The sequence below is a fragment of the Oncorhynchus kisutch genome, linkage group LG18 (genome assembly GCF_002021735.2).
Source record: "Oncorhynchus kisutch isolate 150728-3 linkage group LG18, Okis_V2, whole genome shotgun sequence".
Taxonomy (NCBI): domain Eukaryota; kingdom Metazoa; phylum Chordata; class Actinopteri; order Salmoniformes; family Salmonidae; genus Oncorhynchus; species Oncorhynchus kisutch.
In genome coordinates, this window is record NC_034191.2 from 21,543,022 (window position 1) to 21,556,055 (window position 13,034).

General features: G+C 39.2%; 1 protein-coding gene across 4 annotated transcripts in view; it reads right to left on the reverse strand.

The window, feature by feature from the left end:
• Positions 1-4,251: 4,251 nt before the first annotated feature.
• Positions 4,252-13,034, reverse strand: part of LOC109909468 (neurofibromin) — a 115,402-nt gene continuing 106,619 nt past the window's right edge. For 2 of the 4 annotated variants that reach the window (XM_031795530.1, XM_031795528.1), the window contains 3 exons: positions 7,637-7,853; positions 6,429-6,479; positions 5,487-5,949 (listed from right to left, as the gene is read on the reverse strand). In XM_031795530.1, coding sequence (XP_031651390.1) covers positions 5,807-5,949; positions 6,429-6,479; positions 7,637-7,853 — 411 coding nt within the window. In that variant the 3' untranslated portion in view covers positions 5,487-5,806. Of the gene's footprint in view, positions 5,950-6,428; positions 6,480-7,636; positions 7,854-13,034 lie in introns of all 4 variants that reach the window. The other 2 variants (XM_031795529.1, XM_031795533.1) reach the window with 1 other exon arrangement.

The following is a 13,034-nucleotide window of genomic DNA, read 5'->3' on the forward strand; positions in this document are numbered from 1 at the left end:
CTAAATAATGTAATTTGATATGAAACTGATGTCCTTGCAGTACATTGTCTAATTGGACACATTGAGAGAAGTCCATTGGAGGCTGCTGAGAGGACGGCACATAATGTCTGGAAAGGAAACAATGGAATGGCATCAAATACGAATCCATTAAATTCCGCTACAGCCAGTACCAATAGCCCGTCCTTCACAATTAGGGTCGCCGCCAACATGTGGGTTTATCTCAATAGCACTCTACTTGCGTCCTCTCTCCTCGCCACCTTCTCAAAAACCCATTGGATGAGAAAGTCAGAAGTCCCTCCCCTCTGACCTTTTCCTCCAATGGGGTTTGAAGAAGAGTGGGGGCGCGAGGAGATGCAATTGAGACTTTCCCATAGGACTAGGTTGTGCTCTGCATTGTAGATTTTTTTCATTAACACTTCCACTACCAATAACTTCAGATGGCGTTAACAAATCATGGCTTTTAAGTATTTATGCTGCAGTAGTTTATGTGTCGGGGGGCTGGGGTCAGTTTGTTATATCTGGAGTACTTCTCCTGTCCTATTCGGTGTCCTGTGTGAATCTAAGTGTGCGTTCTCTAATTCTCTCCTTCTCTCTTTCTTTCTCTCTCTCGGAGGACCTGAGCCCTAGGACCATGCCCCAGGACTACCTGACATGATGACTCCTTGCTGTCCCCAGTCCACCTGGCCATGCTGCTGTTCCAGTTTCAACTGACCTGAGCCCTAGGACCATGCCCCAGGACTACCTGACATGATGACTCCTTGCTGTCCCCAGTCTACCTGGCCATGCTGCTGCTCCAGTTTCAACTTCCACCTGACTGTGCTGCTGCTCTAGTTTCAACTGTTCTGCCTTATTATTATTCGACCATGCTGGTCATTTATGAACATTGAACATCTTGACCATGTTCTGTTATAATCTCCACCCGGCACAGCCAGAAGAGGACTGGCCACCCCACATAGCCTGGTTCCTCTCTAGGTTTCTTCCTAGGTATTGGCCTTTCTAGGGAGTTTTTCCTAGCCACCGTGCTTCTCCACCTGCATTGCTTGCTGTTTGGGGTTTTAGGCTGGGTTTCTGTACAGCACTTTGAGATATCAGCTGATGTACGAAGGGCTATATAAATAAATTTGATTTGATTTGATTTAAGTGGAGCGCAAAACTTTTATTAACAAAGGAATAATTACATGTATGTGTTATACACTAAATTACTGCTTTACAAAAAAAGAAATTATACAATATTATCACAAGTATTTACAGTATAGTAAATATACCATTTTCAAATTGTACAAAAAATGTGAATATACCACTTAAAGAAAAACATTCGGAACAACACTGCAGTGACAAAATATTTTGCACCTCAAATAAAACATGTTACATTTTATGATATTCAACTTCACAAAACTCTTGCCTGTGAATCAGAATAGTGCATGCCAACCACACATTTGAGAGTCTATGGTTATTCACAATATATATCCTTGTCATCCCAATGGACACCAAAAGGCCATTCTAGATCCTGAAGGCGGGTATGGAAAACTGACATGTTCTGACGATTACTCTGTTGATTAATTCATCCAAGCTGTTTTCCCTGACAGTAGTCTAATCTTAGTTGTCATATGGATTCAAAAACAATATTTATTCATTTATTTGGTTTCCTCGTTATCCAATTGTGTAAATTGCGTTTGGTACCCTTCTTAAGTTCTGATATACAGTACCAGTTTGGACACACCTACTGATACCAGGGTTTTATTTAGTTTGACTATTTTCTATATTGTACAATAATAGTGTAGACATCACACCTATGAAATAACACATATGGAATCATGTAGTAACCAAAAAGAAGTGTTAAACAAATTCAAATCCATTTCAAATTTGAGATTCTTCAAAGTAGCCATCCTTTGCCTTGACAGCTTTGCACTCTCTCTCTCACACACACAAAAGATATCATTGTTCATTAAGAGCAACATTTCTAAAACATGTTTTGAATGAATGGATATCATCATTATCCTTTCCCATAGTGCAAGCTAGTCTTTGGTGCAGTGTCCCTGGATCTGACGCAACGGCATCTGGGATTGAGGTCCTGTCCCCAATGACTGTTCATTAACAGCTGTTCCCAACCCTTCCATGTCTGCAGATACAAAGGGTCAGGAATCTAGATGGGTATACGCGGTGTAATGGTAGAGCTTCCACCATATAGCCTTACTGATATGCACAAATGAAAAGGTTATAATCAAGAGGAAGGGTGTGGATGACTCTGGTACTTTAGAGGAACAACGACTTTCAGACAAAGAAATGGCCACCCTCATTTCCCCTCACAACTTTTCATTTGGCCATAGGAGAGAACTCATAGGTAGAATTCTTTCAACCTCATTCAACCAGAGAGAAGAGACACCTCGGTGTATGTGAATAGGAAATCAGGAAAACATATTGGAATCTTATCAAACCAGAACTTCAATGCAATCAACTCTGTATCACACAATCTTAAGACAAGTGGTAGACTTACACAGTGATCAACAGCAATATTTTGATTTACAGTTGAAGTCAGAAGTTTACATATACTTAGGTTGGAGTCATTAAAACTTGTTTTTCAACCACTCCACAAATTTCTTGTTAACAAACTATAGTTTTGGCAAGTCGGTTAGGACATCTACTTTCTGCATGACAAGTCATTTTTCCATCAATTGTTTACAAACAGATTATTTCACTGTATCCAGTGGGTCAGAAGTTTACATACACTAAGTTGACTATGCCTTTAAACAGCTGTGAAAATTCCAGAAAATGATGTCATGGCTTTAGAAGCTTATGATAGGCTAATTGACATCATTTGAGTCAATTGGAGGTGTACCTGTGGATGTATTTCAAGGCCCCACCTTCAAACTCAGTGCCTCTTTGCTTGACATCATGGGAAAATCAAAAGAAATCAGCCAAGACCTCAGAATTTCTTTTTGCAGACCACAAGTCTGGTTCATCCTTGGGAGCAATTTCCACAACGCCTGAAGGTACCACGTTCATCTGTACAAACAATAGTACGCAAGTATAAACATGGGACCAAGCAGCCATCATACCGCTCAGGAAGGAAACGCCTTCTGTCTCCAAGAGATGAACATACCGTGGTGCGAAAAGTGCAAATCAATCCCAGAACAACAGCAAAGGACCATGGGAAGATTCTGGAGGAAACCGGTACAAAATAATATATATCCACAGTAAAACGAGTCCTATATCGACATAACCTGAAAGGCCACTCAGCAAGGAAGAAGCCACTGCTCCAAAACCGCCATAAAAAAGCCAGACTACGGTTTGAAACTGCACATGGGGACAAAGATCGTACTTTTTGGAGAAATGTCCTCTGGTCTGATGAAAGAAAAATATAACTGTTTGGCCATAATGACCATCGTTATGTTTGGAGGAAAAAGGGGGAGGCTTGCAAGCTGAAGAACACCATCCCAAACGTGAAGCAGGGGGGTGGCAGCATCATGTTGTGGGGGTGCTTTTCTGCAGGAGGGACTGGTGCACTTCACAAAATAGATGGCGTCATGAGGAAGGACAATTATGTGGATATATTGAAGTAACATCTCAAGACATCAGTCAGGAAGTTAAAGCTTGGTTGCAAATGGGTCATCCAAATGGACAAAAACTCCAAGCATACTTCCAAAGTTGTGGCAAAATGGCTTAAGGACAACAAAGTCAAGGTATTGGAGTGGCCATCACAAAGCCCTGACCTCAATCCTGTAGAAAATATGTAGGCAGAACTGAAAAAGCGCATGCGAGCAAAGAGGCTTACAAACCCGACTCAGTTACACCAGCTCTGTCAGGAAGAACAGGCCAAAATTCACCCAACCTATTGAGGGAAGCTTGTGGAAGGCTACCTGAAACATTTTTCCCAAGTTTAACAATTTAAAGGCAATGCTACCAAATACAAATTGAGTGAATATAAACTTCTGATCCACTGGGAATGCGATGAAAGAAATAAAAGCTGAAAGAAATCACTCTATACTATTATTCTGACATTTCACATTCTTAAAATAAAAGTGGTGATCCTAACTGACCTAAGACAGGGAATATTTACTAGGATTAAACGTATTTGGCTAAGGAGTATGTAAACTTCTAACTTCAACTGTATATTATGTCAATTTAAGTATTCAAGTAGTTGCTAATACTGATGGGGTTTGGCATATTACTTCATTTTCCTAGTCACGGTCAGAACTGTAAACAATCCAAACGAAGTATAGCGAAAAAAATGATACAAATCAATAAAATAAAGGCCTTTAAATATGTACAAGTTTATACAGTATCTTGAAATTCATATTCTTGCATGGCAAATGTTTAAAAAGGAATAGCTTCAATATTTAGTGAGGACTATCTGTACAGGTTAAATACTTTCAGGCAGCAGGGTATTATTGGTGATAGTATACTTGATGATCATGACATAGTTAACGCACCTCTACATTCACCTAGAGTCAACATAATAGTACCTGTTCTTTTCCAGACCAATTATACATATATATTATACAAACATAAACGTATCGGAAAACCCTGACAAAGGCACACCATGGATAAAACAACCCTATTATTATTATTATTGAGTATATCCTTTCTATACATAAATATGTACACAACTGGGAAGAATCAAAATTACAATGTGCATCCAAATCCAGGTTAAGACTGTGGTGTGAAGGTTTTGCTAACGACATTTGGTCAACCCGGCATAGATGGAGGTGGCGACTGGCTGCTGCAGGATTGCTGTGAGGTGGTGGTGAGGCAGTAGTGGGGTTGGTTTGGAGTAGACTGTTGGGTTGGAGCTGAGGCAAGAGCCTGTCCTTCAGTATACAGGTTCAATATCCCTCTGTTTTTTCAATGTCATAATGGTCCAACACGGACGCCAACATTGATTCGCCCACTCATCTTCCTATGTCACATAATGCAGCAGTCACAAAACATCAAGTTGTCCAGTTCTTACACTGAATAAGTTGTATGTATGTATGTACAGTGGGGCAAAAAATTATTTAGTCAGCCACCAATTGTGCAAGTTCTCCCACTTAAAAAGATGAGAGAGGCCTGTAATTTTCATCATAGGTACACTTCAACTATGACAGACAAAATGAGAAAAACAAATCCAGAAAATGACACTTCCTCTTAAAGAAGAAGTTACAGGTCTGTGAGAGACAGAAATCTTGCTTGTTTGTAGGTGACCAAATACTTATTTTCCATATTTTCCACCATAATTTGCAAATAAATTCATAAAAAATCCTACAATGTGATTTTCTGGATATTTTTTTCTCATTTTGTCTGTCATAGTTGAAGTGTACCTATGATTAAAATTATAGGCCTCGCTCATCTTTTTAAGTGGGAGAACTTGCACAATTGGTGGCTGACTAAATACTTTTTTGCCCAACTGTATGTATGTATGGTATGTATGTATATATAACTGATATCTGGATTCTTTGAGAATTCAACAGAATGAGAAAAAAAATCAAGATGACTACTGAATGAATGGATTATTTCAGTCACCATGACAGTTTCAGTCCTTTTAATGAACAAAAACTAAATGTAATTTTTTTTGTCCCAACTTTCTGTACGCAAGTAACTTCACCCATCCAAACCTCTCATGTTGCAATGCTCCAGATGCCTGACAACCAAAGGAACACAGAGTCAAACGCAGCTACTTCCCCAAAACAACACTGATCCTCAGGTTGATCCACCGTCCATCATGAAAACAACGAAACAAAAAGGGTAAAAAGAGGAGTGCAGGAAGATGTGTGGCATGGTGGGCCAGAAGGCCTTTGAATGGCTTTTACTCTCTCCATCGGTCTTTTTCTCATACTATCTTCTTAATGCTAGGCCTTTTGAAGCTGCCTGAGCTGCGCTGTTTCTGCACCTGACTGGCAGAGCCATGGCGGATCCGTCCACTGGTGGAGAGAGCTGCGCTGGGGGAGAGCTGCACATTCTCCTTATCCACGACTGGACAGAGGGAAGAAGAGAACAGAAAGGGAAGATGAGAAGAGAAGGGAGAGAGTCATTTTCAGTCACTCAGATTCAATACCACTGTTGAAGAACAGATGGCGCTGTGCCATCACTTTGGTATAAAACTAAAGACATATTCTCACCCTGAATGAATTCAACATCTCCATCTTCCTCTACATTGTCAGACAGAGAGCACAAGTTACCCTCTAATAAAGTATTTTATTGTTGAATGGTAATTCTGCCCCCAGACCCTTATTCCTTTCTTACAATCACACCAGCACAAACAACAAGATCACCCTTTGCTTGGCAGTGGGTGGCAGATTTTAAGATGCTATTCTGGCACTGGGTACAGTTAGGAGATTTCTCACACTCACTTTTCACATTAGATTAGTCATTTTGGTGTTTTTTACTCAGGGGGATGAGGTTAATTGACCTTGTTTGACTTCTGGGGTCACAAGGTCAAAGAGGAAGAGTACCTGGGAGGAGGTGTGGCGCAAAAACGGCTGACTTAGAGCAAGGTAGATAGGCTTCACAGAGAGAGAAGGACAGAAACAAGAAAGAATGACCACAGCAACTGAGGAGATGAGAAACACATTAAAACAGGGAGAGAATGAAAGTCAAATAACACTGAATGAAAATAGAGAGCAAGATGGATCTTTAGCATTGACGTGAAGAAATTAAGAGATTTCAATGAGGTGGTTTTCAGATACAGACCGTTGAAAAGTAACCAGAAACAGAGTGTAACGCAAAGACAATACCTGGAGGTGTTTTAAATGTCATGAATAACTGTATGAAAGTCTACTAAGAATGAAATGTATATTTTTCTGTGGGAAGGCTAACAATATATTATAACTACTTCAGCAATATAGCACTGATACATATAAATAATACAATCCATTTATTCTACAGGTAATAACAAAAACCCTGGTATTAGCTAGGTGATTCTAAAAGCTAGCAGCTAGCATAGTGAGAACAACAGACAGAAATGGACACGTGATGCGAGTCACCACAGTTTGCAAACTGGGGCTAGCGTTAGCGGCTCCAGAGAGGCTCCATGGTTGTAATTTGTACCAGATGTTTTTGTTGGGATGGGAGAGAGTTGGGGACCATCTATAGACTACACCACAGCGAGTAGAGCATGATGGGGAGGTTACACACAGACTAGACCCAGAGAGAGAGGATTAGCATGACAGACAGTCGACACAAATGAAATATCTGAAATGTTTGATGGTGCTAACTAAGTACCCCTGCATATTTCAAACACACTACATTCCAGCATTTGTCCAAGTAATGTTGTTGTTTTTGGCAATAATTAAAATCTTGCAGTGCTTTTCTGACATCTTGCAACATTTGATATCTTTAGTGCACAGCAGTAGCAGCATCATCATAATATTGTCAGAAGAGATACCAGTTTCAAATGTAGAGAAAGCTAGCGGGAGACCTAGAAATAACCCACAGCAACAGCACCCACAGACACTTTGCCTCGAGATACTCTACAGAACACCTTACATTGGTAGGACTCAGCAAGCATCATAAATAGGATGTTAGTGGTGTATTTGTGTGTCGGCCTCTATGTATAAATGGTGTGTGCGTGTGCTCTAGGGGCACTGGTCTGCTGTTGAGCCTGTGTTACTCCCAGGGTGGATCAGTAAAGATTGTGTTCACGCATGTACACTATGCTAACCTGGAGAGTGCTGCGAGGTGGCCAGGGAGGTCATGGAGTTGGAGAGGTTGAGGTTAGCGGTGATACTGAGCTGGCTCTGGGTGACGGGGGGGTATGGGGAGGTGGGGGTACGGAGCTGCTCCTCGCTCCTCTCCTCCTCTGTACCTGGCAGGTAGCGGTCAATCAAGGCCTCCAGGAACTTCACAATCAGCTCAGCGTAGTCTGGGATCTGAGTTTGCTGATGGTTTGACATGAGATGGGGGGGGGGGGGGGGGGGGGGGGGGGGAATAGAGGAAGAGGTGGAAAGGGATCGAGGCAGAAAAGGAGAGAAAGTCAGGTAGGGGGTGGGAATGGAAGAGAGAAAAAAGGAAAAGAAAGAAAGAGTGAGGCGAACACAGGCCAACAAATCACAGTCTAACAGTCCAATGTCTCCCTGAGCTAAATAAGGAGAAATTGATCCTCAGCCTTTGACCAGGCTTGACTTTCCCCCAAACAAGCAGATGGCAAATGGCACCCTTAATTGGAAGAAAGTGGAGCGAGGGACAATGGGTGCACAGTGAAAACAGAGAGTCTAAGAACACCTACAAGTGTCAAAGGGCCACATATTCTGTAGTGATGGGGAAGGGGGGGATCGATACAGTTACATATTCTGCAGCAGACACATGGTGAGCAATAGTGTATGTTAGGAACATCGAAACGCAATAAAGATCACTGTATCAAATCCCAACATGTACAGAACAGTATCAAATCCCAACACGTATAGAACAGTGAGAATCTCAACACAAATAGAACAGTGAGAGAATCCCAACACATATAGAACAGTGAGAATCCCAACACATATAGAACAGTGAGAGAATCCCAACACATATAGAACAGTATCAAATCTCAACACGTATAGAACAGTGAGAATCCAAACACATATAGAACAATATCAAATCCCAACACATATAGAACAGTATCAAATCCCAACACATATAGAACAGTGAGATAATCCCAACACATATAGAACAATATCAAATCCCAACACATATAGAACAGTATCAAATCCCAACACGTATAGAACAGTGAGAATCCCAACACATATAGAACAGTGAGAATCCAAACACATACAGAACAGTGTGAGAATCCCAACAAGTATAGAACAGTATCAAATCCCAACACATATAGAACAGTGAGATAATCCCAACACATATAGAACAGTATCAAATCCCAACACATATAGAACAGTGAGATAATCCCAACACATATAGAACAGTATCAAATCCCAACACATATAGAACAGTATCAAATCCCAACACATATATAACAGTATCAAATCCCAACACATATAGAACAGTATCAAATCCCAACACATATAGAACAGTATCAAATCCCAACACATATAGAACAGTATCAAATCCCAACACATATAGAACAGTATCAAATCCCAACACATATAGAACAGTATCAAATCCCAACACGTATAGAACAGTGAGAGAATCCCAACACATATAGAACAGTATCAAATCCCAACACATATAGAACAGTGAGAGAATCCCAACACATATAGAACAGTATCAAATCCCAACACGTATAGAACAGTGAGAATCCCAACACATATAGAACAGTATCAAATCCCAACACATATAGAACAGTATCAAATCCCAACACATATATAACAGTATCAAATCCCAACACATATAGAACAGTATCAAATCCCAACACATATAGAACAGTATCAAATCCCAACACATATAGAACAGTATCAAATCCCAACACATATAGAACAGTATCAAATCCCAACACATATAGAACAGTATCAAATCCCAACACGTATAGAACAGTGAGAGAATCCCAACACATATAGAACAGTATCAAATCCCAACACATATAGAACAGTGAGAGAATCCCAACACATATAGAACAGTATCAAATCCCAACACGTATAGAACAGTGAGAATCCCAACACATATAGAACAGTATCAAATCCCAACACATATAGAACAGTATCAAATCCCAACACATATAGAACAGTATCAAATCCCAACACATATAGAACAGTATCAAATCCCAACACATATAGAACAGTATCAAATCCCAACACATATAGAACAGTATCAAATCCCAACACATATAGAACAGTGAGAGAATCCCAACACATATAGAACAGTATCAAATCCCAACACGTATAGAACAGTGAGAATCCCAACAAATATAGAACAATATCAAATCCCAACACGTATAGAACAGTGAGAATCCCAACACATATAGAACAGTATCAAATCCCAACACATATAGAACAGTATCAAATCCCAACACATATAGAACAGTATCAAATCCCAACACATATAGAACAGTATCAAATCCCAACACATATAGAACAGTATCAAATCCCAACACATAAAGTATCAATCCCAACACATATAGAACAGTATCAAATCCCAACACATATAGAACAGTGAGAGAATCCCAACACATATAGAACAGTATCAAATCCCAACACGTATAGAACAGTGAGAATCCCAACAAATATAGAACAATATCAAATCCCAACACGTATAGAACAGTGAGAATCCCAACACATATAGAACAGTATCAAATCCCAACACATATAGAACAGTATCAAATCCCAACACATATAGAACAGTATCAAATCCCAACACATATAGAACAGTATCAAATCCCAACACATATAGAACAGTATCAAATCCCAACACATATAGAACAGTATCAAATCCCAACACATATAGAACAGTATCAAATCCCAACACGTATAGAACAGTATCAAATCCCAACACATATAGAACAGTATCAAATCCCAACACGTATAGAACAGTGTGAGAATCCCAACACGTATAGAACAGTGAGAGAATCCCAACACATATAGAACAGTGAGATAATCCCAACACATATAGAACAGTGAGAGAATCCCAACACATATAGAACAGTATCAAATCCCAACACATATAGAACAGTGAGAGAATCCCAACACATATAGAACAGTGAGATAATCGCAACAAGTATAGAACAGTATCAAATCCCAACACATATAGAACAGTATCAAATCCCAACACATATAGAACAGTATCAAATCCCAACACATATAGAACAGTATCAAATCCCAACACATATAGAACAGTGAGAGAATCCCAACACATATAGAACAGTATCAAATCCCAACACATATAGAACAGTGAGAGAATCCCAACACATATAGAACAGTGAGAGAATCCCAACACATATAGAACAGTATCAAATCCCAACACATATAGAACAGTATCAAATCCCAACACATATAGAACAGTGAGATAATCCCAACACATATAGAACAGTGAGAGAATCCCAACACATATAGAACAGTGAGAGAATCCCAACACATATAGAACAGTGAGAGAATCCCAACACATATAGAACAGTATCAAATCCCAACACATATAGAACAGTGAGATAATCCCAACACATATAGAACAGTGAGAGAATCCCAACACATATAGAACAGTGAGATAATCCCAAGTATAGAACAGTATCAAATCCCAACACATATAGAACAGTGAGAGAATCCCAACACATATAGGACAGTGAGATAATCCCAAGTATAGAACAGTATCAAATCCCAACACATATAGAACAGTGAGAGAATCCCAACACATATAGAACAGTATCAAATCCCAACACGTATAGAACAGTGAGAATCCCAACACATATAGAACAATATCAAATCCCAACACATATAGAACAGTGAGAATCCCAACACATATAGAACAGTGAGATAATCCCAACACATATAGAACAGTATCAAATCCCAACACGTATAGAACAGTGAGAATCCCAACACATATAGAACAGTGAGAATCCCAACACATATAGAACAGTATCAAATCCCAACACATATAGAACAGAATCAAATCCCAACACATATAGAACAGTATCAAATCCCAACACATATCGAACAGTGAGATAATCCCAACACATATAGAACAGTATCAAATCCCAACACATATAGAACAGTATCAAATCCCAACACATATAGAACAGTATCAAATCCCAACACATATAGAACAGTATCAAATCCAAACACGTATAGAACAGTATCAAATCCCAACACATATAGAACAGTATCAAATCCCAACACATATAGAACAGTATCAAATCCCAACACGTATAGAACAGTGTGAGAATCCCAACACGTATAGAACAGTGAGAGAATCCCAACACATATAGAACAGTGAGATAATCCCAACACATATAGAACAGTGAGAGAATCCCAACACATATAGAACAGTGAGATAATCCCAAGTATAGAACAGTATCAAATCCCAACACATATAGAACAGTGAGAGAATCCCAACACATATAGAACAGTATCAAATCCCAACACATATAGAACAGTGAGATAATCCCAACACATATAGAACAGTGAGAGAATCCCAACACATATAGAACAGTGAGATAATCCCAAGTATAGAACAGTATCAAATCCCAACACATATAGAACAGTGAGATAATCCCAACACATATAGAACAGTGAGAGAATCCCAACACATATAGAACAGTGAGAGAATCCCAACACATATAGAACAGTGAGAGAATCCCAACACATATAGAACAGTATCAAATCCCAACACATATAGAACAGTGAGATAATCCCAACACATATAGAACAGTGAGAGAATCCCAACACATATAGAACAGTGAGATAATCCCAAGTATAGAACAGTATCAAATCCCAACACATATAGAACAGTGAGAGAATCCCAACACATATAGGACAGTGAGATAATCCCAAGTATAGAACAGTATCAAATCCCAACACATATAGAACAGTGAGAGAATCCCAACACATATAGAACAGTATCAAATCCCAACACGTATAGAACAGTGAGAATCCCAACACATATAGAACAATATCAAATCCCAACACATATAGAACAGTGAGAATCCCAACACATATAGAACAGTGAGATAATCCCAACACATATAGAACAGTATCAAATCCCAACACGTATAGAACAGTGAGAATCCCAACACATATAGAACAGTGAGAATCCCAACACATATAGAACAGTATCAAATCCCAACACATATAGAACAGAATCAAATCCCAACACATATAGAACAGTATCAAATCCCAACACATATCGAACAGTGAGATAATCCCAACACATATAGAACAGTATCAAATCCCAACACATATAGAACAGTATCAAATCCCAACACATATAGAACAGTATCAAATCCCAACACATATAGAACAGTATCAAATCCAAACACGTATAGAACAGTATCAAATCCCAACACATATAGAACAGTATCAAATCCCAACACATATAGAACAGTATCAAATCCCAACACATATAGAACAGTATCAAATCCAAACACGTATAGAACAGTATCAAATCCCAACACATATAGAACAGTATCAAATCCCAACACATATAGA